Below are 23,652 nucleotides of genomic sequence, written 5' to 3' on the forward strand. Positions count from 1 at the left end.
TAGTCTTTTGTGTCCCTGGTGGTGCCATCAGGTTGTGATGTTTTGTGGGTGGTTTTAGAGTTGTAGGATGCCTTGACAGCCTGCCTCAGATGGGAGGACTCCAGGAAGAACCACCTCAACACGGTTGGGGGAAGGGATTGTACCTCCTTGACCCTCCTGAGCACTTCTATGGCAGAAGGCATCTCAAGTATGGGGAGGAAAACCCCATACCTCCACTCTGTGTCTAGTAACTAATTGTTTAGATCCCAAGCCAGAATGAGTACTGAGGAATCATCATAAATATTCCTTTGGAGGGTGGAGGCAGAAATTCAGCTTCAACACTGCCATCTTTGATTCAAAAGATACACCATGCTCCTGTCCAGGCATCCCTTACTTAGACACTGGTATATGGATTCATCTTTACTGGAACAAAGTCTTTAAAACTGAAATGCACCAGGGCACCTGGGGGGCTCAGTCCATTAAGCATCTGCCTTCAGCTCAGGTCATGATCCCAGGGTCCTGGGATCGAGTCCTGTGTCGGGCTCTCAGCACAGTGGGGAGCCTGCTTCTCCCTCTCCCCTCCCCCTACTCGTGCTCCCTCTTGCTATCTACCCCCCCAAATAAATAAATAAAATCTTAAAAAAACTGAAATGCACCATGAGCACAGCACAGGAGGAGTAAATCACAAGAAACAGAGCCCCTTCTCCATGAGGCCTGTGGCTCATCTGAACGCGTCCTCCGAAGTGGGACCATGAGTTCCTAAACCATGAGTTTCTAAAGCTGACCGAGCAGTAAAAGCCAGGCTGTGGCACCTGTGTTGAAGGAATGCTTCCCCAGGTCAGTGATAAATCAGCACTTGAACATTTCTAAGGTACCTGAACTCCTAAGAAAAAAGGCCTATATTCTTCCTATTTTAAAAGTGATGCTCAGAAGACCGTTCAAAGTCATAAAGCGGCCCAGGATTTCCAGAGTTTCTCAGGAGGACCCTGTGGTGAGAAAGGATAGCAAACATGCCTGTGGCTGGCCTGGTAAGGAAAGAGAATTTCTTTAAGCCCAAGTTCTAAAATATACCTGAAAGATGGGAATTGAGACATCTAAGGAGGCAAGTCTTTCAGAAGAACGCATTATCTATTTCGCCGCTTCCCACTAGAGGCCAAATAAATACAACTCAATAAAACTTGGATTGAAGTTTTTAAATTAAAATATAACCTGCAGGGTAAAGCATAAATCATAAGCATCAGCTTGCGAAATTTCCACAAATGTGTTTTTGAGGCTAAATAATTTCTTATACAGTTTTTTTCTCCCGCATAAAATAGCTTTCCCTTGACGTAGAGAACGTGGTGCCTCCTGAGACGTTACACACTTGCTATCTGGTGGTGGGTATGAAGGAGGGCACGGACTGCATGGAGCACTGGGTGTTACCCGAAAACAATGAATCATGGAACACTACATCAAAAACTAATGATGTATGGCAACTAATAGAACACAATTTTTAAAAATGTAAAAAATAAAAATAAAAAATAAAAAGAAGAAAAACAAAACAACAACCACCAAAAAAACTAGCTATTCAAAGCCAAAAAGCAAAACTGCCCTTGCGGTTAGAGGAACGCTCTGCCTTCCTGCCCCTGCTTCGGGAGTGAGAGGACCTCCAGGAAAAGAGGCAGTGGCGGCCTTACCGCAGGCTGTAGAGCACGGTCCCGTCGGGCTGCACTCGCAGCATGACGTTGTCCGTGGTGGTGTCGTGGATGAAGGAACGCTTGGAGTGCACGAAAAACATGTCTGGGACCCAGATCTTCTTCACTAGCCGGCCGTCAAAGGTCATGCTGAGGTTGTTGGTGCTCGGGAAGGAAAGCCTCTCGTCCTTCCAGTAGTGTCTCAGGTAGAGGGTCATCGTGAAGTCCTGGAGGGGAGGGGCAGAGAGGGGAACCCCACACAGTGAAACTACCTGGGTGTCAGCAGGACCCTGGGCACCCCATGGAGCCGTCACCCGGCTGGGGATGAAACCACAGAGACATGGAGGTCTTGCCTCCAGTCCCTGGGGTTTGCTGCGGTAGGAGGACTGCAGGGGAGGGACTCAGCCAGACACTTCTAGCAAAATCCATGTCCCTGAGTCCCAACCCATCCCCTGGCATCTGTCTCCACCCTGACAAGGTGCTGCTGCCAGCACTGCTGACCCTCAGTGTGTTGGGGGGAGAAAGGGGTGGGGAGGGCTAGATGAGCACCCCAGCTTCTTGGCCCCTCAGCTGAGATAACCTGGAGCTGTGTTCTTTGCTGATTCTCAAAGTTCCCTTAATGGGTCTGAGATTCACAGCAGTGACTGGTTTGAGGACACAGGACTTTTCCCTTCCTCCCCATCCCTGTCTCACCTTGCCCTACGCTCTTCGTGGGTTTTGGGGGATCATCTCCCAAATAAACTACTTGTGCTAGAATGCTTCTCTCAAGTCTGCCTTTTGGAGACCCCAAACTAAGTGAGGCTGTAAACAGTCCTGTAAGTCAGGGAGTTGTAGAACATTCCATTTTCCCACCTAAACCCACTGAAGAGGGAGGAAAAAAGGACCCTTTTCAGCATTTCTGCATTTCCACAGCCAGATACAGGATCTCCAGCTGTGGAATATCTGGCTACGTGACAGCCGCGACCTTGGACCCTACTGTTTCTGTTGGAGAGCTTTTGCCCAGAGGATACATGCCAGGGGAAAGAGCCTAGGCACTGAAGGGAGATCAACTTTGGCATCCAGCTCTGTCTCATACCAATTGGGTGGCTTTTGGCAAGTGTCTTTTTTATTTTATTTTTTTGATGATCAGTAGACACCTTTATTTCTTACAATCACTTCTTTTATACCTTCTACTTTGTTTTTATTTTCTTTTTTGATTGGCAACTGTCTTCACCTTCCTTACCCACCTGTAAAATGAGTGTGGGCATTCCCACGGCTTGGGGAGTTGTGAGATCCTGTGAATTCAGGTGTGTGGACCTCCTGACCCAGCACAGGCCCCGTGTGACTCCACGTGCTCACAGCCCCGGCAACAGAGGTGCTTACCATGTCGACTTCTGAGATGCTGTCCAGGCTCTCCACCTGCACATCCACACCGACAGGAATGGCTGGACCTGCAAATGGGGCATGGCAAAACATTTATCCTTTTTAGTTGCATTTTTACTACAGGTAGGAAGAGCATCCCCCCTGGAACCCGTTTCCTCCGCTTCCTGCCGGATTTGAAGGTTTGGTGTCCCCACATGTCAAGCAGAAGTGAAACCAGAAATCGGGGGGTTGAATCCTGGGGCTGGTTCCCTGGAATATTCCAACAAAGAGCTTTTGTTTGTTTGTTTTTAAGTTTTTTGTCTGAATCATTCAGGTGTTTCTAAGGATGAGGTTTCTATGAAACTTTCTTCTCTGGTTACACGTGCTCATGGAAAGCTACAGGGATGACCTAGCTCAAAGCTGGGTCTGATCTGAGGAGTGACTCCCTAGCACAGGGTCGTCCACTCTGTTCTTTATATCTGCCTCCTGATTCTGTCATGGAAGCCAATGCCTCTGTCTGGCCCTGAGGCACCCAGAACCAAAGCCACAGGTAGGCCATTTGCCAAGCTCACAGATTTGTATCTTCGCCGCATGACAGAGTCGCTTGCAAGGGGAACATGAGGCATCAGGGTGGCCTGGAAACATTAGAATCTTTTTTTTTTTTTTTTTTTTTTTGCATTTCTAGGCCACGAAAACATAATATTCATCAAGAGAAGGAAAGCATTATCAAGGGAATAGATTGCTGCCCCTTCACCCCCCCCCCCGGATGTGGGCAGGCATGGGCCACACTTGGATTATCCTGGATGGAAGTGGGTTTGGATCCAACAGCAGCAGGTTACAGATTTGATAGAGACTCCCTTCTAGAACCTGTTTATTCTTTGGGTGAATGTGGCTGGGAGAAATAAAAAAATGAGGACGATTTCTGAAACAAATATTTTATTCCAGGAAGAAACCCATATGGATGAAAACCCTATTTGACACAGAAGGGGCTGAAATCTGAAATCTGCCAGCTGCAGGCTAAGCAGACAGCCCTCTGCACTAGATCATTATTTTCTCAAGCTATTTTCATTTAATTAAACCCAGCAGACCGCAGTCTGCCCTCGGATTGACACCCGAGCTCCGTCTGCCAGCTCCCAGATGAGGGCGAATTTTGTCCAAGGTTGTTATTTCAGAGCGTTTTCAGGAGTCTTCCTGAAGTCTTCCCCTGGCCCTTCCCACAGCCAGCTGCTGACCTCACCGATCCCCAGCCTTCCTTGTCAGGAGCAGCGGCCTGAGGACAGCTCAGCTAGCTAGCCTGGAAATGGGCAGGGCTGGACAGGGGCGATACTCAGAAGACCTGTGGGCTCCATCTTGGCCCCCAAGCATAATGGAGGCAGACCTGATTGGGGGAGAACAAAGCGTGTGTGGTCCCTTGGTTTGACCTCTACCCGTGGACAGTCGGACAGACCCCACCATGAGTGCTCGTCTCATACCTCCAAAGCCGGGCCTCATGCTGAAATCATGGTCGTCTATCCTCAGAAGCTGCTCTGACTTGGTCAGTGGCGATTTGGTGATATCAGGGCTTCGCTTCAGAATTGGGCTGCCAAGGTGGGGAGCAACAGGTTCATCACGGATTCCAATCAAGACAGATAAAAAAAATTTTTTCTCAGTCAGATTTGATCGTGACAGGTTTGATGGGTTGTGTTATTTCTTCTTTTTTAAGCTATTGGATAGCCTTGCCTCCTCTCTCCAGCTTTCTGGATTAATGCACTCACCCGGCAGGTGTGGTTTGGAATCATAACTGAGGGGCTCCAAAAAGTGCCAATGCCCAGAGCCCACCTCAGAGATTTGGATTTGGCTGTTCTGGGAATAGGGCCTGGCAGTTGGCATTTATAAAAGCTTCCCAGATTATTTTATTTTTTATTTATGTATTTTAAGATTTTTATTTATTTATTTGAGAGAGAGAGAGCACACGAGAGAGAGCATGAGTGGGTAGTCGGGGGAGAGGGAGAAGTAGGCTCCTTGATAAGCGGGGAGCCCAATGTGGGAATCAATCTCAGGGTCCTGGGATCACAACCTGAGTCTAAGGCAGACACGTAACCCATTGAGCCAAAAGCTTCCCAGATGATTTTTTTTTTAAAGATTTTATTTATTTATTTGACAGACAGAGATCACAAGTAGACGGAGAGGCAGGCAGAGAGAGAGAGAGAGAGAGGGAAGCAGGCTCCCTGCTGAGCAGAGAGCCCAATGCGGGACTCGATCCCAGGACCCTGAGATCATGACCTGAGCCGAAGGCAGCGGCTTAACCCACTGAGCCACCCAGGCGCCCCTGATTTTTTTTTTTTTTTAAGATTTTATTTATTTGACAGAGAGAGATCACAAGTGGGCAGGGAGGCAGGCAGAGGCAGAGAGAGAGGAGGAAGCAGGCTCCCCGCAGAGCAGAGAGCCCCATGCGGGACTCGATCCCAGGACCCTGAGATCATGACCTGAGCTGAAGGCAGAGGCTTAAGCACTGAGCCACCCAGGTGCCCCCTTCCCAGATGATTTTAATGTGTAGCTAAGGCTGAGAACTGCTGGTCCTGTCCTTACTAAGGACTTAGTAAGGACGTCCTGTCCTTACTAAGAAGTCTAAACACCCCCAAAGCACTTCAGCCATTCTGGGAGAGTTTGAGCTGGAGGGCAGAGACAGTGAGTGTGGGCAGAGCTTGGTACCCTTGACCTCTGTTGGCCCATTCTGCAGAAAGAGGTTGGACTTGCCCTTGGATGCCCGCCATCCTTGTTCCATGGGAAACATGTTCTTCTGCTGCCAAATTGCACCAATGGCCATTTTTATTTATTTTTTATTTTTTCCTGAAGAGGTAATCTATTTACAGGGGCAGACAATTTTAGGAAAGGAAATGCAGTGGAAAGTTGACATCCTGTCTTTGCTTCCAACTACCCCATTCCCCATCCACAGGTACCTCTCTGAATGACTTCTTGTCTCTGTCCAGACTTTCTTGGAGATACAAGTAACTACAAATATATGTTCTTAGTTCTCCCCTTTTTAAAATCCAAATATAATGTATTATATAAATGTTCCTACTTTTTCTTCTTTTATTTAAATATACTTTAGCTTTTTTTCCCATATGTAAATATCCCAAGCCTCTTATTCTGTTTTATACCGTGTAGTGTTCCCTACATGGATACACCATAACTCATGTGACCATCCTCTACGGGTGGAAATTTGGGTTGTTTCTAGTCTTCTGCTATTACAAACGAAGCTGCAGTGGCCTTGGACAGTCTTCATTCACCCACCTGCACCAGCTCTAGAATCCACAGAAATCACTGACTACCTTCCCAGCTCCCCCTTATGCTAACACCAGCATTCTCTTCAGGCTACCACCACACACACCTCCTTTCCCCTGGATTCAATGGCTTCCTTGTTCAAACCTAGGTTCCTGAGCTTCCCTTTTCCTCTGATGTTTCTAATTCAGTGGGTCTGGGCTGCGGCTCAAGAATCTGCACCTGTAAGACTTTCCCAGATGCCACCGATGCCACTGGTCTGGAGACAACACTTTGAGAGTCACGCCCTGGTTCATTTTGTCCTCAGTATACACAGTTTCCTCCTTTATAACTACCTCAGTCCACCTTTATGTCCTTGCTATCTTCTTTCTTGAAGAAAACTTTCATCATTTTGGTGGGGAGGTGGGGGTGAGGGGAACATGTCTGAGAGACAGAGAAACTCTGACACTGCCTACTCTGTGCCTTTAGGCAACTTGTTCCCTGAGACTCGGTTTCCTCAACCAATAGACGGTAAAGTCCTGTGACCTGACAAGGAGTGTGAGGAATAAATGAGATAATGTGCACAAAAGTACTCTTCAGACTCTAAAGGGTACCCAAATGGACGGAGCCACTGTCATTACTGAACCGACAAGGAAGTTTCCTTTTAAGGTAAGGAAATTACTGCAAAGGAAGCAGTCCAGGGAAAGAATCTGAACTAGTGAGCCAGGACCAAGCTATGCTGCTTATGGATGTAGGAGAGGAAGACGCTGGGGACTTGAAGAGGAGGAAAACTGTTCCCTGTCACCTCTCACAACCTCTTTCACCCAGTGGGAACTGGGAGCCCCGCCATCTTTTCCTTTCCAGTTCTCCCCTCCTCTGGTCCCCCACCTTCTGCCTCCTGCTCCTTGGCCAGGGGTGGGGGTTGCTGCTGAAAGTCACCACAGCTCAGATGTGGGGAAGAGACATCTTTAGAATGGTGTGCATGCATTTACCGTCATGCCTGTCTTACTTGTTGACATCTTTGTGTACTTCTGGTCATTGTTTCTGTCTATGATGAAAATTAAAACAGAGGTGTGCTGGAAGCAGTTTAGGTACTCAAATCAACAAAGCACCCCTCACCCTTCAGATCTCCTTCCAATATAGTCAGAATAAAATGTGAAAGAAAATAACAAAACTATGAAGTTTCAGTGCATTAATTTAGCCTTTTGCTGAGCATTTCCCCAGTACCCACAGGAGCAGGGATTTGGAGAATTAATTACTTAGAACCACTGGTCTGAGGAGGTCTGCCTCAAAATATCTGCCCCATTAATTCACCCTGACTTGAAACTGATGCCATTCCTAACTTGGGTCTGCCACAAACCTGTTACTACAGAGAGTAACACATTGCCAGGCGAAGTGCACTGCTTGGGCATCCTTGCTCTCTGGCTTGTGAATTCAGCCAAATGGGCACTGACAGGAGATGACAGAGCAGGACATTTATTCCTCATTCTCTTCCTGCTTCAGTCTCTGGGACTAGCAACGTGTCGCTCTGTGATTACAGATAATCACAGTATCTTCAATAGGCTCCGATAACACTGTTTCACCTTCCAGACCGTGGGTAGTCATGGCTTCCCACTGGTCCTTGTCCTTGAGGACATTGGCATCAGGCATTCCCTGAACCTTGCCCCCAGCTCAAGGAATAGTCTCTTTATTCAACTATCCATTAAGCCCTTTTGAGTACAATGCTGTTTTCTGCCAGGACTCGACTGAGACATTCACATCAGGACTGATGCATAGGATGACGTCATCTGTAGCAAAGAGGAGCAGAGGCAGGATCTTGGCAGGAGCGGGTCCCAGGAATGGGTCCCAAGAGTGGGGAAGGGCTAAGACTGCAGGGAGCGCTGTCTCTGAGCTATAGGCCATCACAGCTGATGGTCAGCGGGGGCGGGATGAGATCACAGGTCACCAAGGGCAGAGTCTTGTTTATCTTTAGCACCTCGTACACTGCTGGGCCTCTGTGGGCTCACAACACATGTTAGTGGGATGAAAGAAAGAATTAACCCCCTTGATGGGTGTCTGAAAAGGGAAGCAGGGGAAATCGAAAGAAGGGCTTGGGATGGAAATTGATCTTGACCCAGTTCTTGACCCAGCCAGCCTGAAACAGAGACAGGCTCTGAGATGCCACTGCCTCTCCCATCGTGACGCTTAGATTGTAGCCTAGAAAAGACTCGTAAGATCCTTAAAGTCTTTCTCACTGATGTTGTTTAATATTTTTAAATAACTTTTTTTTACTTGTACACCCATGTTAAATTTATAAAATAGATTTAAATATAAAGGAGAAAATAAAAACCACTCAGAAATCATCTTTGCCACCTGCATATACCCTTGTCCACTGAAAGAGAACAAGAGAAAGAGAAGACACAAACCCACTTTTAAACTCAAGTTATGATATATCATGAAATATTTTACATGGCATTGGCATCTTTTTACCAACTAGGCATATGATAATTAATTTTTTTAAAGTAGGCTCTGCAATCAATGTGGGGCTCGAACTCACAATCCCCAGATCAAGGGTTGCATGCTCTACTGACTGAGCCAGCCAGGGGCCCCTGATTGTTAGTCTTGAAATGAAGTATGGCACACAGCTGGTGATAGGAATAAGGAACACTGCTTGAATAGGACACTGCCAGGTACTGTGCTAACTTATATTACATGTGTTATATTACACAGTAGGCTTTATTATTATCCCCATTTCAGGGGCGCCTGTGTGGCTCAGTGGGTTAAAGCCTCTGCCTTCAGCTCAGGTCATGATCCCGGGGTCCTGGGATTGAGCCCCGAATCAGGCTCTCTGCTCAGCGGGGAGCCTGCTTCCCCCTCTCTCTCTGCCTGCCTCTCTGCCTACTTGTGATCTCTGTCAAATAAATAAATAAAATCTTAAAAAAAAAAGAAAATATTATTATCCCCATTTCATACATGAGGAAACTAAGACAAAGGGGGTCCGAATAACTTGTAAACATGACGGATTCGGGAGCCAAATCCAGAGGGTCCGGCTCCAAGTGTTGGAAGCAAGGTTGGCCACGGTGTCTCATTGAAAGATTTGGTTTCCATTGCCCGGAATTTGGGTTAGATATAGAAGGTCCAAGCTTATCTTTCCCCTCACATAGGAGTTAGCATGGACCTTACACAAAACTGGTGCCCACTTATTTATTGAATGAGCCTCTGGGAAGTTATGAAGAAAATATAGACATGTCCCAAGTTATGATGATATAGGTTGACATTTGAGACAGCTTTTTGGACTGAACAGAGGGTTTACATTTTTTGAACCACCCATGTCCATCTTATCCTCCTGGACAGAATGAAAAGTTCTGACCTAGGGTACATCTTGATGTTTCCTTGTTATAGTTCCTGGTCAGCTTGTATGTGGATAATGTTTTCCCAAGGCCCCTCTCAGAACTCTCTCAGAGGTTGGATAGAAGAGGGATGGGAACCTGAGATGAGCCAAGGCATCTGCGGCAGTCTCCCTGACTTCGCTGATAGCAGAACGCCTGATAAGCTATACTTCAGTCTGCTGATTACGTCATCTCTGAGAAGACAGAGAACTTAATTTGGATGAGGAAGGGATTTTTTCAACCAGCTAATGAAAACAATCTTTTTTTCATGGCATTGGTAATAGTCACATATACATAAAAACTCCTTTCCAGCCTCAGCTCCCACTCTGTCCCCCACTTCGTGCAGTTGCCCATTACCCCTCTATGCTTTTGTTCCTGCTGTCCCATCTGTCTGGAAAGTCTTTGCCACCATTCTCCATACTTCTTCTTACCCAGACAATGCCTTGCATGCCCAGATCAAATATCACCTCCTCCTGGAAGAATTCCCAGGTTTCCCCCCTTCCCACCAAAGTCAATACTTCTCCTCTGCCTTTATTAGAATGTGCACCAGCTCCTCTCTCTCTCTCTCTCTCTCTCTGTGTGTGTGTGTGTGTCAGGGGAGGGGGCTTTTTGACCACTTCTTACACTTCACCGTGAACTCTACCAGGGAGGGATTCTATCTCATGTACCTCTGTAGCCCCAGCTCCTCGCCGTGTGCAGACTCAGATTTCACAAAAATACATACAAAATATGGAGGGAGAAGCATAAACCCAAGGGTACATTCTGAAGAATCAAATGGTCCTGTGAGAAATGTGCGAAGGAGGTCAAGGTTTAAATGAAGGACACAAGAAAGGTGCTAAAGACAAGCAGCTTTCCTTAAAAGTGTATTCTGAGTCAGGGGAGTGTGCAGAGGGAAATACTCTGTTTGGAGGAGAGCGGGCAATGTTAGCCAATGATTAAGGTAAGGCTGAGCCTCTGCTAACAGAATTGAGTCTCCATCAAAGAGACTGGCCTCTGCATTGGGAAGGGAGCAGTGAAAAGAATGAGTTGCTGCCCAGAATAGTGAAAATGTTGGCATGATATCACCTAACTCAGGGTTTCTCAGCCCGACTACACTTTGGGGTCACCCAAGGAACTTAAAACCTCCCAGGCCACACCCCATACCGGGAGTGGGACCCAGCCATCAAGAGCTGTCAAACCTCCTCGGTCAGTGTTGAGAACCACTGTTATAATTTTTGTTTAAGTGGAACTCAAGCCTACAGATCCAGATGAATCACAGCTCAGGAAATTTAAGGATTCTGCAGCAGAGAAAAATCTGGAAAATAAGAGAGAGTCCAGAGAACTGGGGACAAGAAAATGCTTTCTTGAGATTGACAAAAAAGAAAAAAAGGTATCACGAAAGCTGCTGAATTAAGCTCCAAGATGATTCCTGGCCACATCCTAGAACTTTGATTACAAAGACAACTTAGGAACTTGCTGTGTCCCATCCTGTCGATGGCATGAAACCAGTGAGGGCTCAGACAGAGGGAGACATCCTACACTATCTCCTTTCCTTGGGCGGGGGTGGTGGTGGTGGTGGTGCTGTTTACTCTCTAGTTGGCAGATCTGGGGAGTGTCCCCAGATGCTGTGCATGGTGTAACTGTCCTCTGGGCAGAGACGAGCGCTAAGGGCTACCCAGTGGGACGAGGGTCTGTGCGGGAGCTTCCTATCTGCGCGCATCACAAGATGGCAGAGATGAGGCCCCGGGCCCTCAGGGGTTCACTGAGCTTTATGGTAGTCAAGCCCTTACCCATACTTTGGCTCACACAGTCCTTATAGTAACCCTGAGGTGACAGACCTAACTGACTCCCCTTTACAGATGAAACAGACTTGAGGACGTGCAGTGACTGGTCCCCAGTCACGGGGTATGTGGTAGCTCTAGGTCCAAAAGCCAGGGCCCCATGCCGTTTGGATCCACCATCATCCCATTGAGCTTAGGAGCTTTGGTGATACATTCTTGGGGTTGCCTATCACTGTTCCTGCCCAAGCCAAAACGTCCACGGAAATCCTCACAGACACACATCCTGGGCCCCTTATTGCCTTATGGGAACATACATTGAGGGCTAGGATGGCAAGCCGAGTAAGGGCTTGGGGGTGGGGGGTTATCTGGCTGTTTTATATGGGTGGCCAGGGAACACGTCCCTGAATCAGACAGAGGCCTGAAGAAGATGAGGGAACCACATGCTGAGGCTACCTAAGAGTGCTCCTGGCAGAGGCCCGGCAGGGACAGAGGCCGGGGGCGTGGGGTGAGGGGGGGCGCTGCTCAGTTGTGGCGGGAGCAGCAAGCCGGCCAGTGTGGCGATGGAAGGGAGGTCAGAGAAGAAGACGTGGGTCAGACCAGCTGAGTTTGCTCTGAGGCCCACGTAAGACTGAACATGGGGCTACTCTCCAGTGTCACCCTGAGTCAGAGCACTATGATATTTTATATACTTTTTAATATTTTAAAAATATGTTTATATTTTTTATTCTGTATATTTTGTATACTTAGGACATTTTGTATATTTGAGACAATGACCTGATACAGCAGGAAGGACACCCGTCAGTGAGGAAGCAGGTGCTCTGCCTCAGGCCCCAGGTTTCCTAGCTGATGGGAGAATACAACACATTTCTGCTTTCTTTCTTTTATTTCTTCTAAACCTCTTTTTTTTTTTTTAATTCTGTGTATTTATTTGACAGAGAGAGAGAGCATAAGCAGGGGGAGTGGCAGGCAAAGGGAGAGGGCAAAACAGGCTTCCCGATGAGCTGGGAGCCTGATTCGGGGTCAATCCCAGGACCCTGGGATCACGACCTGAGCTGAAGGCAGATGCTTAACCATCTGAGCCACTGGCACCGTAACACATTCCTGCTTTCTGTCTGTTTCTGATAACTCTGCTGTGAAATAAGGGGTTGGGCCATGGGGGAGCTTGGAGACCTTTTAAGCCTATTCCAGAAGGCATCCCCTCTATGGTACTAGAGGTAACTTACAGCTCTAGCCTCGTGGGTGGATGGCAGTTGGGAAGGGTCTGTCCATTGGCAGAGCCCCACAAATGTGGTTTTGGTTTCTTCCAGACCCACCAGCACAGGCTGTGTGTGAGTGAGTGTGTGCGCATGTGTGCATTTAATCTTTATTTATCCAATAAGGATGTTACCCTAATGTTACTTATATTTCTTGAATTGCTACAGAGGTTGTACATTTTTCCATGTAACGAATAGGTATTTTGTATTTTCTTTTGGGTGTAAATAGTTCATTTCTTTTGATTTCTTACTAAGCTGGATTTTTTAATAAGTAACCAATAATCTGCTTTTCAAACCAGAATGCTGGGTTTGGTTTGTATGTAATGGGTATGTAATAGGTAATTTTATGTGTCACCTTTGCTAGGCCATGGTACGCAGTTTCTGGTTAAACAACACTGTTTAAGCAAGATGTTGCACTGAGGGTTTTTGTTATGTTTTGTTTATTTGCTTTTGTTTTTATTGAGAGAGAGAAAGAGAGAGAGAGCACGTGTGCAGCGGGGGAAGGACAGCAGGAGAGGGAGAGAGAAGCTGAAGCAGGATCCCTGTCCAGTGTGGAACCTGATGTGAGCTGGATCTCATGACCCTGAGATCATGACCTGAGCCAAAATCAAGAGTCAGATGCTTAACAGACTGAGTCACCCATCTGCCCTGAAGTGAGGTATTTTTAAAGATGTGATTAACATTTACATCAGTGGATTTTAAGCAAAGCAGATTGCTTTTCATTGGGTGGGTCTCATCCAATCAGAGAGAAAAGAGATCAATTGATTGATCAATCAATCCAATCATAAGAGAAAAGGCTGAGATCCTCTGAGGAAGAGGGAATTCTGCCACCAGATCGCCTTCAGACTTGAGCTGCTGCCTCAACTCCTGTTGCTGTACAGTTAATCTTACTCCCTCCTCTCTCTCCATACATGTATATTACACTACATCTGTGTCACACAATGTATCTATGCAACACTGTATATACAGATAGATACTATTACAAGCAGCCTGGTGGTTCTGTTTCTCTGGAGAACCCTGACTAACACACGGTGTGAACACTCCTTGACTCTGGAGGTCAGCACACCTGTGGGAGACCTGAGCTGCCTGGAACCAAAAGATATCAGGTGTTGTGTCTGGTGTGGGTGGGACCAGCCCAACTTCAGTGTGGCTTCTGATGCTATATCTCCAAGTCCTATCTCGGGCTCATTTGATCAAGCTTTCTTCTTGCCACGTGACTGATGCCTATTCCCACCAACCTGGTGGGTCCTTAGTACAAACACCCAAGATGCTATCGCCCTCCATGGGGTCAAAAGGGCACAGGAAGACCATGTTTGTTTCCTTACTTCTCAGGTAAAATCTTGACCTAGATCATCTCTTTTATCTTCTACATATGTCCCAACATAAATTCCGCATGTGTTCCCATTTGAAGACACTGGATTACTTTCTTTTAATTTAAAGCTCTGACTTTTTTCCCTACCTATTCTCTTTATCAGAATTCTCAGATTGTATTTTTCCCATTTATTATAGTTCTTTATTTTCTAACTCATAAAAATCTGTCCCTAATTCCAATGCTGCCCCCTTTATGAGCAACCTGTGTTTATTGATCATATTCTAATCACTATATACCTATGTGCCTTTGGACATGTTAGACTCTCAGTAAATGTCTTTTGAGTTCCCACCACTAATTAAATATACCAGCTCTTAAAAAACCAAAATCAGGGGCGCCTGGGTGGCTCAGTGGGTTAAGCCGCCGCCTTCGGCTCAGGTCATGATCTCAGGGTCCTGGGATCGAGTCCCGCATTGGGCTCTCTGCTCAACAGGGAGCCTGCTTCCCTCTCTCTCTCTCTCTCTCTCTCTCTGCCTGCCTCTCCCTCTACTTGTGATCTCTCTCTGTCAAATAAATAAATAAAATCTTAAAAAAAAAAACCAAAATCAAAAAAGTAAGCAAACAAAGAGTTTGTCTGTCAAGGAGAGAGCCCACAACGTATTTTGTAAATGAAGTTACTGAATGAACTTCTTTATCTTCCTCCACCTCCTACCCTCCTTTGTGATGGTGAGGGGAGGGCCCTGGATATGGAGAAATGAGAGGTGTAGAATTCTGAGGGAATGCTGCATAATCTTGTCATAAGCGTTATATGTTTTGGGACCCTTCTCTTCTTATCTTTAAGTGACGGGATTTCTAAGGTCCTTGAAATTCTGACATTTTGTAAAAATTATTTCCTTAATGTGTGTCACCCCCATAAACTGTCAACATCTCAAGTGATCGCCATTGCCTCCCAAGCCCTGGGCACAGTGCCAGGAATGTAGTGAATACATATTTGTTGGATGAATGAAGTACAGGAATAGCAAGAGTTGGGACTCACTCATTTATTTTTGCTTAACATTTCTCGAGTATCTACCATGTATTAGATATGGTCCTTGAACTTGGGGTGACAAGGATAAAGGTACAAGTTGAGCCCTTGTTATGGACTGGACTGTGCCCCCCCCCCGAGTTCATATGTTAAAGCCCTAACTCCCAGTGTGACTGTTTTGAGTGATTGTTTGTTAAGGAGCTAATTAAGTTTAAATGAGATCATAAGGGGACACCTGGGCAGCTCAGTTAGTTGAGCGCCTGCCTTCAGCTTGGGTCATGATCCCAGCGTCCTGAGATTGAGCCCCGCATCAGACTCCCTGCTCACTGGGGAGCCTGCTTCTCCCTCTGCCCCCCACCCTGCTTGTAGCTCACTCACTCTCTCACTCTTGCTCTCTCTCTGACAAATAAATAAATAGAATCTTTAAAATAAATAAATAAATAAGATCATAAGAATGGTGCTCTGATCCAATAGGACTGGTGTCCTTACAAGAAGAGGAAGAGACACTAGAGATACCCTCCCCACCCCTCTTGGCAAGAACCTAGGAAGGGTCATTTGAGGACCCAGCAAGAAGGGGGCTGTCTACAAGCCAGGAAGAAAGCCTTCATCAGAAACAGAATTTGCTGGCACCTTGACCATGGACTTCTAGCCCCCAGACCTGTGATAGAATCACTGTTTATTGCTTAAGCCACCCAGTCTGTGGTAATTTGTCATGGCAGCCTGAGTAGACTAGTACAGCCCTCAAGGAGCTCATAGTCTAGAAGATGCAGCAGATGAGGAGTGAGCACTAATGCTGAGAGATTAGTCCTCTGAGATGGAATGGACTGGGGGGCTGTGGAAGCTCAGAAGTAAGTTGCTCAGTTGAGACTGAGAGGCGGGAGTGGGGGTGGCAACGAAGTCTCCTCAGAGAATGTGATGTGTCTGGGAAACACTGAGGCACCCAAAGAAATGAGAAGGAGAAAGAGGAAAGGGAAGGGTGTCATGAGCACGGGGAGCCACCTAAGTACAGGCCTCAGGAAACCTTCAGGCTGAATGGCAGGTCATACCTGGACAAGAGCCAGCAGCCCAAAGAAGAGAATCAAAAGTTCAAGCAAACCATCTGGAGAATGAAGGGACAAGATGAAGAGAGAACACTACGTAGGAGAAAATCAAATTCCAAGATACTTCGGGCAGTCAGAGACCCAGTTCACAATCCAGTGGCTTGTGTTTGTCAGGATAGGGATTTGACAGCAAGTATCTCCTGTATCATCATCATCATTGCCTTTCTACCGCCTTCCCCCTTTAGCACGTGCACCCGCTGGGTCTCTGCTGGCCTGAGAACCCCTGCCGGGCTTTCTCTCTCACCCTCACCAGTCACAGCCTTTCCATTCACTGCTGAGTTTCTTGTATGAGTCACCTATACCCACACCATCTTCTCCCGGCTCTTCAACCCACTGCCACTCTTCTCTGAGGTCCTCAGTGGCTCTTAGCTGCTGTGTCTTTGTGTGATCTGACCCTAGTGTCACTCCCTCCCTCTGGAAACCCTTGATGCTTCGAGGGAATGCCTCTCTAGTCTACAAGTCTCTGGAGGGCAAAACCTGTATTTGCTTTAGGCATTGGTGAAGTGCCCATTGCTGGTGCGGTGCCGGCCCTCAGACAAGCATTTGACAACTGTCGAATAAATAACTCTCTTGACATCTTTGACACCTCTCCATTCCAGTCATACACCTATTTCTCTGGCCCTTCTTTTCCAGCGTCCCTCACCGAGGAAGGCTTCTTCCGCCATCCTCTCCTTAAATGTTGCTCTTCCCGAAGGATCTGTCCTTGATCCTGTTCTTCTTTCTTATGACTTGCTCTCTTTGGGTCTCTTCTTCCACCCCTATCTATGATGACTTCTGTTAGATCTACGTCTCCAAGCCCCATTTCCCTCCTGAGCTGCAGACCTGTAGGCCTCCAACTGGACATCTCTCTCTTCACATCTTGGGAAAACACCCTCAGGTCCACGTGTTCATAACGAACGCCTCCTTCCCCCCACATCTGCTCCCCATCCTGCCTTGCTTTCCCTGACACCGCCTTCTACGAGGTCACACAATCCAGATACCTGCTAGTTTTCCACCTGATTGAATTCTGACAATTCTAGCTCCTTAAAGCTCTTACATCCATCTCCCCCAGTCCTGTTCTTTCCACCCATACCCTACTTGAGGCTTTCACCCTCTCTCACCCGGGGTTACGGCATAGGCTGTGGGTGACTTTCTCTGCGTCCCCTCTAGCACCCTTCCCATCCTTCTACGCTAATGCCGCAGTGTGAGCTCTTCAAATTGGACATCAGCTGAAACTATGCAGACCTGCTTCACCTTCCAAATACACTGGAATGCCTTAACGTGACAAAACAAGTATGAGAACAAAACTTGCAACTTCTGGTAGACCAGCTGGCCCTCCCAGAGCGAGAGCGGGCATTTGTCCCAGGGTCTGTGGTATAGACGGGCTATACCTCCATTCTTCCAGGGAGGAGGGAGAGACAGTAACTATTGATCCATTCTAAAAACCTTGCCCAATGCCCTTGCATTCTGATATTTACCAAGGTGGGATTTGTGAGGAAAATCCCACCTGATGTGCCTCCCATGGAGAGCTTGGGAAACAGCTCTTGAGTTATTTGCCAGGGTGGAGACTAGAATGAGGCAGGTAAGGAACAAAACCTAAGGAGGCATCCCCTCCTCAGGACCGTGCACGCACCTTCTTAAATTCTGCACCGTGGGCACCTCACGGGCCTCACCCCGTTGCATGCACGTGTTCACTGTGCTTCACATTTCATTAGTAGAAACTATGAAAAGAAGCCTGCATACAAATTACCAGCAGTTTATGAGTTGAGGATCTAGAGGAAATTAAGTGACCCCTTGAAAAATGGAGGCTACATAAAAATAAAACTTAACCTGGCGGGGGATGTGTAAGTCGGGTCCACCGTTCTGGAAAGCCTTTTGGCTAAATATATCTGGAGCTTTAAAGTTCGTGTGCAATTTGACCCTTGTGACCTTGTACACTTCCAGGAGTCTATTCTAATTTAAAAACCCTATATGTGGGGCGCCTGGGTGGCTCAGTGGGTTAATCTTCTGCCTTTGGTTCAGGTCATGATCTCAGGGTCCTGGGATTGAGCCCCGCATCGGGCTCTCTGCTCAGTGGGGAGCCTGTTTCCCCCCTCTCTCTGCCTGCCTCTCTGCCTACTTGTGGTCTCTGTCTGTTAAATAAATAAGTAAAATCTTAAAAAAAAAAATCACATATGTAAGGATTCCTGGCTGGCTCAGTCAGTTAAGCATGGGACTCTTGACCTCAGGATTGTGAGTTCAAGCACTTTATGGGGTCATATAGCTTATTTTAAAAAAAGAAAATCCTATATGTAGACAACTATTCTCATGTATAAAGATATTCATGTATAGTATTTATAATAACAAAAGAAGCAACTCAATGTCCAAAATACAGAGGAAACTGCTTAAATGGTGCTAAATTATGTATTATTATGCATCATAATGCAGTCATTGAAATGATAATTATGTAGGCTGTAAATAAGTAAACATGCAGACAAAGTCATATTAAATAACTTGAGGTTATAAATGTAACTATATGTATAGAATAATCCCAAACTAGTTAATACTCAGTATGTGCTTAGACAAAAAGAGTGAAAGAAAATACACAACCACGTTAACAACGTTAACACCCATAAATTTTTGGGTTGGGGGATTATGGGTGAATTTTGTGTTTTTAATACACTGATCCCATTTTTTAAAATTTTAAAATTATAGTAGTCATATATGAATTTCATCATAAAAACATGAAAGTTTTATAGGTGATTTTTTTAAATTCAATTTTTAAAAGATTTATTTATTTGAGGGGGTGACAGAGGAGAGAGAGAGAATCTTTAAGCAGACTCCTCTCTAAGTGTGGAACCCAACCTGGGGCTTTATCCCCCCGACCTGATCCTGGGACCTTGAGATCATGACCCTGAGATCATGACCTGGGCCAAAACCAAGAGTCAGATGCTTAACCTACCACACTACCCAGGTGCAAATAATTTTTTTTTTTTTTTAAGAAAATCTATTTCACTCTTTGGGACTTCTCTTCATCATTGGTGTTCACCAATAGGTCGCCACTCCAGCTCGGTTTAGGAGAGAGGCTGAGAAGTTCTTGGTGACAACCGATAGGGTTTGTTGCTGCGGCTGCTCTTAATCCTCCAGAGCACATTTGATTCAGATAATCTCTGTGGCTGTACCGCTCCCCAAATTCCCGTTTGCCCAAGCAACCTTAGAGTCTGAGGGAACCAGGGCATGTGGCTTGTACTCAGCAGTCCCCCTCCGTGCCCAGGACTTCCCACGGTCCCCTGATATTTGAGCTCCTGGTTTTGTGATGTCATTAAAACATCCTGGAGTGCTGTGCGCCGTCGCTGGCTGTCCGGGAGCCCATGTGCGGAGGGCTCTCAAACCCCAGGAGGGGGGCACTGAAGAGTCAGACCCCCAGCCCTGTCACTAGCCCCGATCTGCAGAAAGCTACACTTCCATTCACACTAATTGATATTTCGGACCTCTGTTCATATTTCCGTCCAGAGATAACAGACCTGAAGCTGAATTTGGACCTAAAGCTGATAAAGAACTGAGAGTTAAGAATGCCCTGACTGCCTCTCTTTCCTCATCCGTAAAGAGGGAGAGCTGGATCAGGTTTCCTCCAATAGTGCTATTTCACTGATGAAGGTGGGGCTAGCAGGTGTGTGGCTGTGCGATGCCATCAGTTAGTGACCGGGGCTGCCATCAGAGCTACCTGAGTGAGTCCAGGTGCCAAAGGGGCCGTCCACCTCTGCCCCCGCTGCCTCCTCGGACCCTGGTATGGCTGGGGGCTACACGTACCATTGACAACGAGCAAGCAATTGGTCTGCAGGCAGGTCCATCCTTGCACCCTCTCCATTTAAGGGACAATCAAATGACCCCATCTAGCCATACAGCTTGAAGAAAGCTGCCTTGTTTTCTTTTAAAAGACATTAAAAGAGATCCAGATCCACGAGTACCAGAAATAATTAGAACTAAAATCATTCTCACTAATTAAAGACCCCATTGGTTATTTGAGAATTTGCAGATTTATCCCAACCTAGGAGGCAGACATCAAATAATTACCCTTAACCTTTTAAAATGAGGTGAATATATTCTTTTTTCTGGAGTCTTTTGCGTAAGACAATTCATAAGAGATTCGCAATGACAGCACTGTATCTAATCTAACATCATTAAAAACAACATAATTCCAACTTCCTAAAAGGGAGGGAGCAGGAGAACAAAAAGAAAGGTGGGGAAGGGGACCCACATAAAACACCATATGTTGGAATTGCCTTAGGGCAATACCGTGAGTTCTATCCCCAGAAGTCCACTCACCTGCCTTTCTTGGACATCTCGTGTACTTCTCCTCGTCCATGCACTTTGCTTTCAGTGGCCCAAACCCATCCCCACCACAAAATGAAGACTCCAACTTTCATATTCTGGACAGCCAGTATGGGTTTCCAAATGCAAATGGTTCTCTCAAAAAACAGCAAAAAGGAAAATGATGTTTTTTTCTCTTTTAAGACATTATTGGTCTGTTCATTAATTCCAAGGATGTTTACTCATGCAAAAAAAAAAAAAAATCAAGCCACAGTATGTAATCTGGAGAGCAGGAGAAAGCAATTTCCACTAAACCTATAAATCCTCCTACGTCAGATGTCAGGGATTTTCTGAACTGAGGTTGAAGTCCTGTGTTCCTGTGGAACAATTATTTCGGCTGGTCTAAATTAGCTCATCGTCAGATGTGGTGAATATGTTAGTAAAGATCTGTATTTTCTGGTCCAATGAATAGAAGGAAAATGGACCAAAGCAATTTCCAAAATGAGAAATGCTAGAGGTACTGACTGCTTCCTATGCCAAGTTAATGAGCTCCTCCCTGGATCTATTTTAAGCTTCCAGCCATTATTATTTGCTTTAGCTGAGGGCTGGATTTGCACAGCTCCCTGCCCCCACTCCCTCCTCTGCTGAATCCACAGAAGCCTGGGGCTTCCTACCTGGGCAGGTTGTCTATATGGCTGAGGTTGGGAGGGCTAGCTGGGGGGAGGAGGATTTTTTGGTTTTGTTTTGCACAGAAAGAACCAAATTTCCTTGTCGGCAGTATTATTTGTATTATGAACTTAATCAGACTTTTCACATTTAAAAAATACCAATAATAAATTAGCAACAGCCATTAAGTCTGTGCTATCTATTGATAAAAGAAAGGGCCCCAAATGGAGTCACTTATGCTAAGCTCCATGTCACCAAACCAAGACTTAGTTTTGGATCCCAGAAATGGAATCTTAAACGATTGGATCAGAAGTCACCTAATTGGCACTAGTTAGTAAACTGCCTGATAGACCCTTGCCACCCCCTAAAGGAAAGTAACCTTGTAGTAATGAGTCTACTTTTTCATCTGGTGTAACTTCCTTGTCCCATCCCTTTTCTGCTTATACAAATCTTTCATTTTATATAGTTCCTCAGAGCTCCTTTCTATCTGCTGGATTAGATGCTGCCTGATTGGTGAATCATTGAATAAAGCCAATAAGAGCTTCAAAATTTGCTCGGTTGAGTTTTTTAAACACCGTGTATAATTTTTCTTTTTCTTTGATGCTTATTCAAAGACTGATATAAGCAATGGGCCAGCGTTCATGTCTTCAATAAAAAAGGGCACTCCCAGACCTTGTGGACAACAATAGCACAAGGTCCTTCAAACCATTGACTCTTCAAATTTCAGCTGACATGGCTTGGATAACTTTCAGAGTATATTGGTGGAACTTAGTCAGGATTTCCAAGACTCTTTGTAGCTGAAAAGCAGACAGTTTCATGAAACTGCTAACCCATCATCCATAAGAAAGAGAATTAATTAAGACCAAACAAATAGGTAAAGGAAATTTTATTGAGGTTATTTGGAGCGCTGTTGACTTGTTTTAATGTCCTATTTGTTGAATGTGTAAGGAAACCTTTCCTTTTTTCTTCTTATGCTGTATGCAATTCACAATAATTTTGTAAATTCTACTGTTGTAAACTAAAACAAAACATTTAAAAATGACATGTGGTTCTAACTGATACAATTAATTACCCTCCTCAGGTAATTCAGAAATTTACTTAGTCTCTTTACTTTCAATATAATTGTTTACATATGTTCAGTAAGTATCTGTCCTCCTTTGTGCCAAGACATAATTGGAAGATTCCATTATGCAAGCAATGCCTTGCCTGCAATATTGTAGTTGAGAATGATGTTCAGTTGGATAAATGTGACAAGCCATTCTAAAGAACAAAGGGTGGGGGTCCCCCCTGGCTCAGTAGATAAGGCATCCAGCTCTCGATCTAGGGATTGAAACTTCGAGCCCCATGTTGAGTGTAGAGATTACTTAAAAAGAAGATCTTTTTTAAAATTTTTGAAAAGAATAAAGAACAAAGTTTGGCTATAATTATGGAGTCAAAGCTTATAAAGCCCTCCCAGGAAAACTGACCTGAATGAGTTCTTAGGGTCCAGCCTGATAGTAAGGAAGTTCACTTCAAAGGCAAGCCATTGGGATATTTTTTCAAAACCTCAAGAAGAAAGGAATTTATCCAAATGTAAAGGTACTGCAGCTAAAATCTGGTGGAGTATCTTGGGACAACAAATAAGATGTGTTTTTCCAAGTTTCTTTATGAACACTTACAGACAGAAGTTAATTTGGGACCATTCAATACTGTATGACTCTAGATTTCTCCAAGTAGGCTGAGAGGAGGCCTGTCTAATCAATAAACAATTGTGATGCACCTATCTAATTAATCAGCCAATCCTAATGAGACCAGCTTTTTTTTTTTAATAAACATATAATATATTTCTATCCCCAGGGGTACAGGTCTGTGAATCGCCAGGTTTACACACTTCACAGCACTCACCATAGCACATACCCTCCCCAGTGTCCATAACCCCACCCCCCTCTCCCAACCCCCCTCTCCCCAGCAACCCTCAGTTTGTTTTGTGAAATTAAGAGTCACTTATGGTTTGTCTCCCTCCCACTCCCATCTTGTTTCATTTATTCTTCTCCTACCCCCTTAGCCCCCCATGTTGCATCTCCACTTCCTCATATCAGGGAGATCATATGATAGTTGTCTTTCTCCGATTGACTTATTTCGCTAAGCATGATACCCTCTAGTTCCATCCACGTTGTCGCAAATGGCAAGATTTCATTTCTTTTGATGGCTGCATAGTATTCCATTGTGTATATATACCACATCTTCTTTATCCATTCATCTGTTGATGGACATCTAGGTTCTTTCCATAGTTTGGCTATTGTAGACATTGCTGCTATAAACATTCAGGTGCACATGCCCCTTCAGATCACTACATTTGTATCTTTAAGGTAAATACCTAATAGTGCAATTGCTGGGTCATAGGGTAGTTCTATTTTCAACATTTTGAGGAACCTCCATGCTGTTTTCCAGAGTGGTTGCACCAGCTTGCATTCCCACCAACAGTGTAGGAGGATTCCCCTTTCTCCGCATCCTCGCCAGCATCTGTCATTTCCTGACTTGTTAATATTAGCCATTCTGACTGGTGTGAGGTGATATCTCATTGTGGTTTTGATTTGTATTTCCCTGATGCCGAGTGATATGGAGCACTTTTTCATGTGTCTGTTGGCCATCTGGATGTCTTCTTTGCAGAAATGTCTGTTCATGTCCTCT

The 23,652-nt window shown here is 45.5% G+C and overlaps 1 protein-coding gene across 1 annotated transcript in view; it reads right to left on the reverse strand.

Moving 5' to 3' along the window:
• Positions 1-20,782, reverse strand: part of GABRR1 (gamma-aminobutyric acid type A receptor subunit rho1) — a 33,592-nt gene extending 12,810 nt beyond the window's left edge. Inside the window, exons 1-4 of the mRNA XM_047735236.1 lie at positions 20,332-20,782; positions 4,466-4,572; positions 3,015-3,082; positions 1,656-1,879 (exon numbers count right to left, since the gene is read on the reverse strand). Coding sequence (XP_047591192.1) covers positions 1,656-1,879; positions 3,015-3,082; positions 4,466-4,572; positions 20,332-20,432 — 500 coding nt within the window. The 5' untranslated portion in view covers positions 20,433-20,782. The remainder of the gene's footprint in view (positions 1-1,655; positions 1,880-3,014; positions 3,083-4,465; positions 4,573-20,331) is intronic.
• Between the last annotated feature and the right edge of the window lie 2,870 nt (positions 20,783-23,652).

Source organism: Lutra lutra, chromosome 6, assembly GCF_902655055.1.
Source record: "Lutra lutra chromosome 6, mLutLut1.2, whole genome shotgun sequence".
In the NCBI taxonomy this organism is placed as follows: Eukaryota; Metazoa; Chordata; class Mammalia; order Carnivora; family Mustelidae; genus Lutra; species Lutra lutra.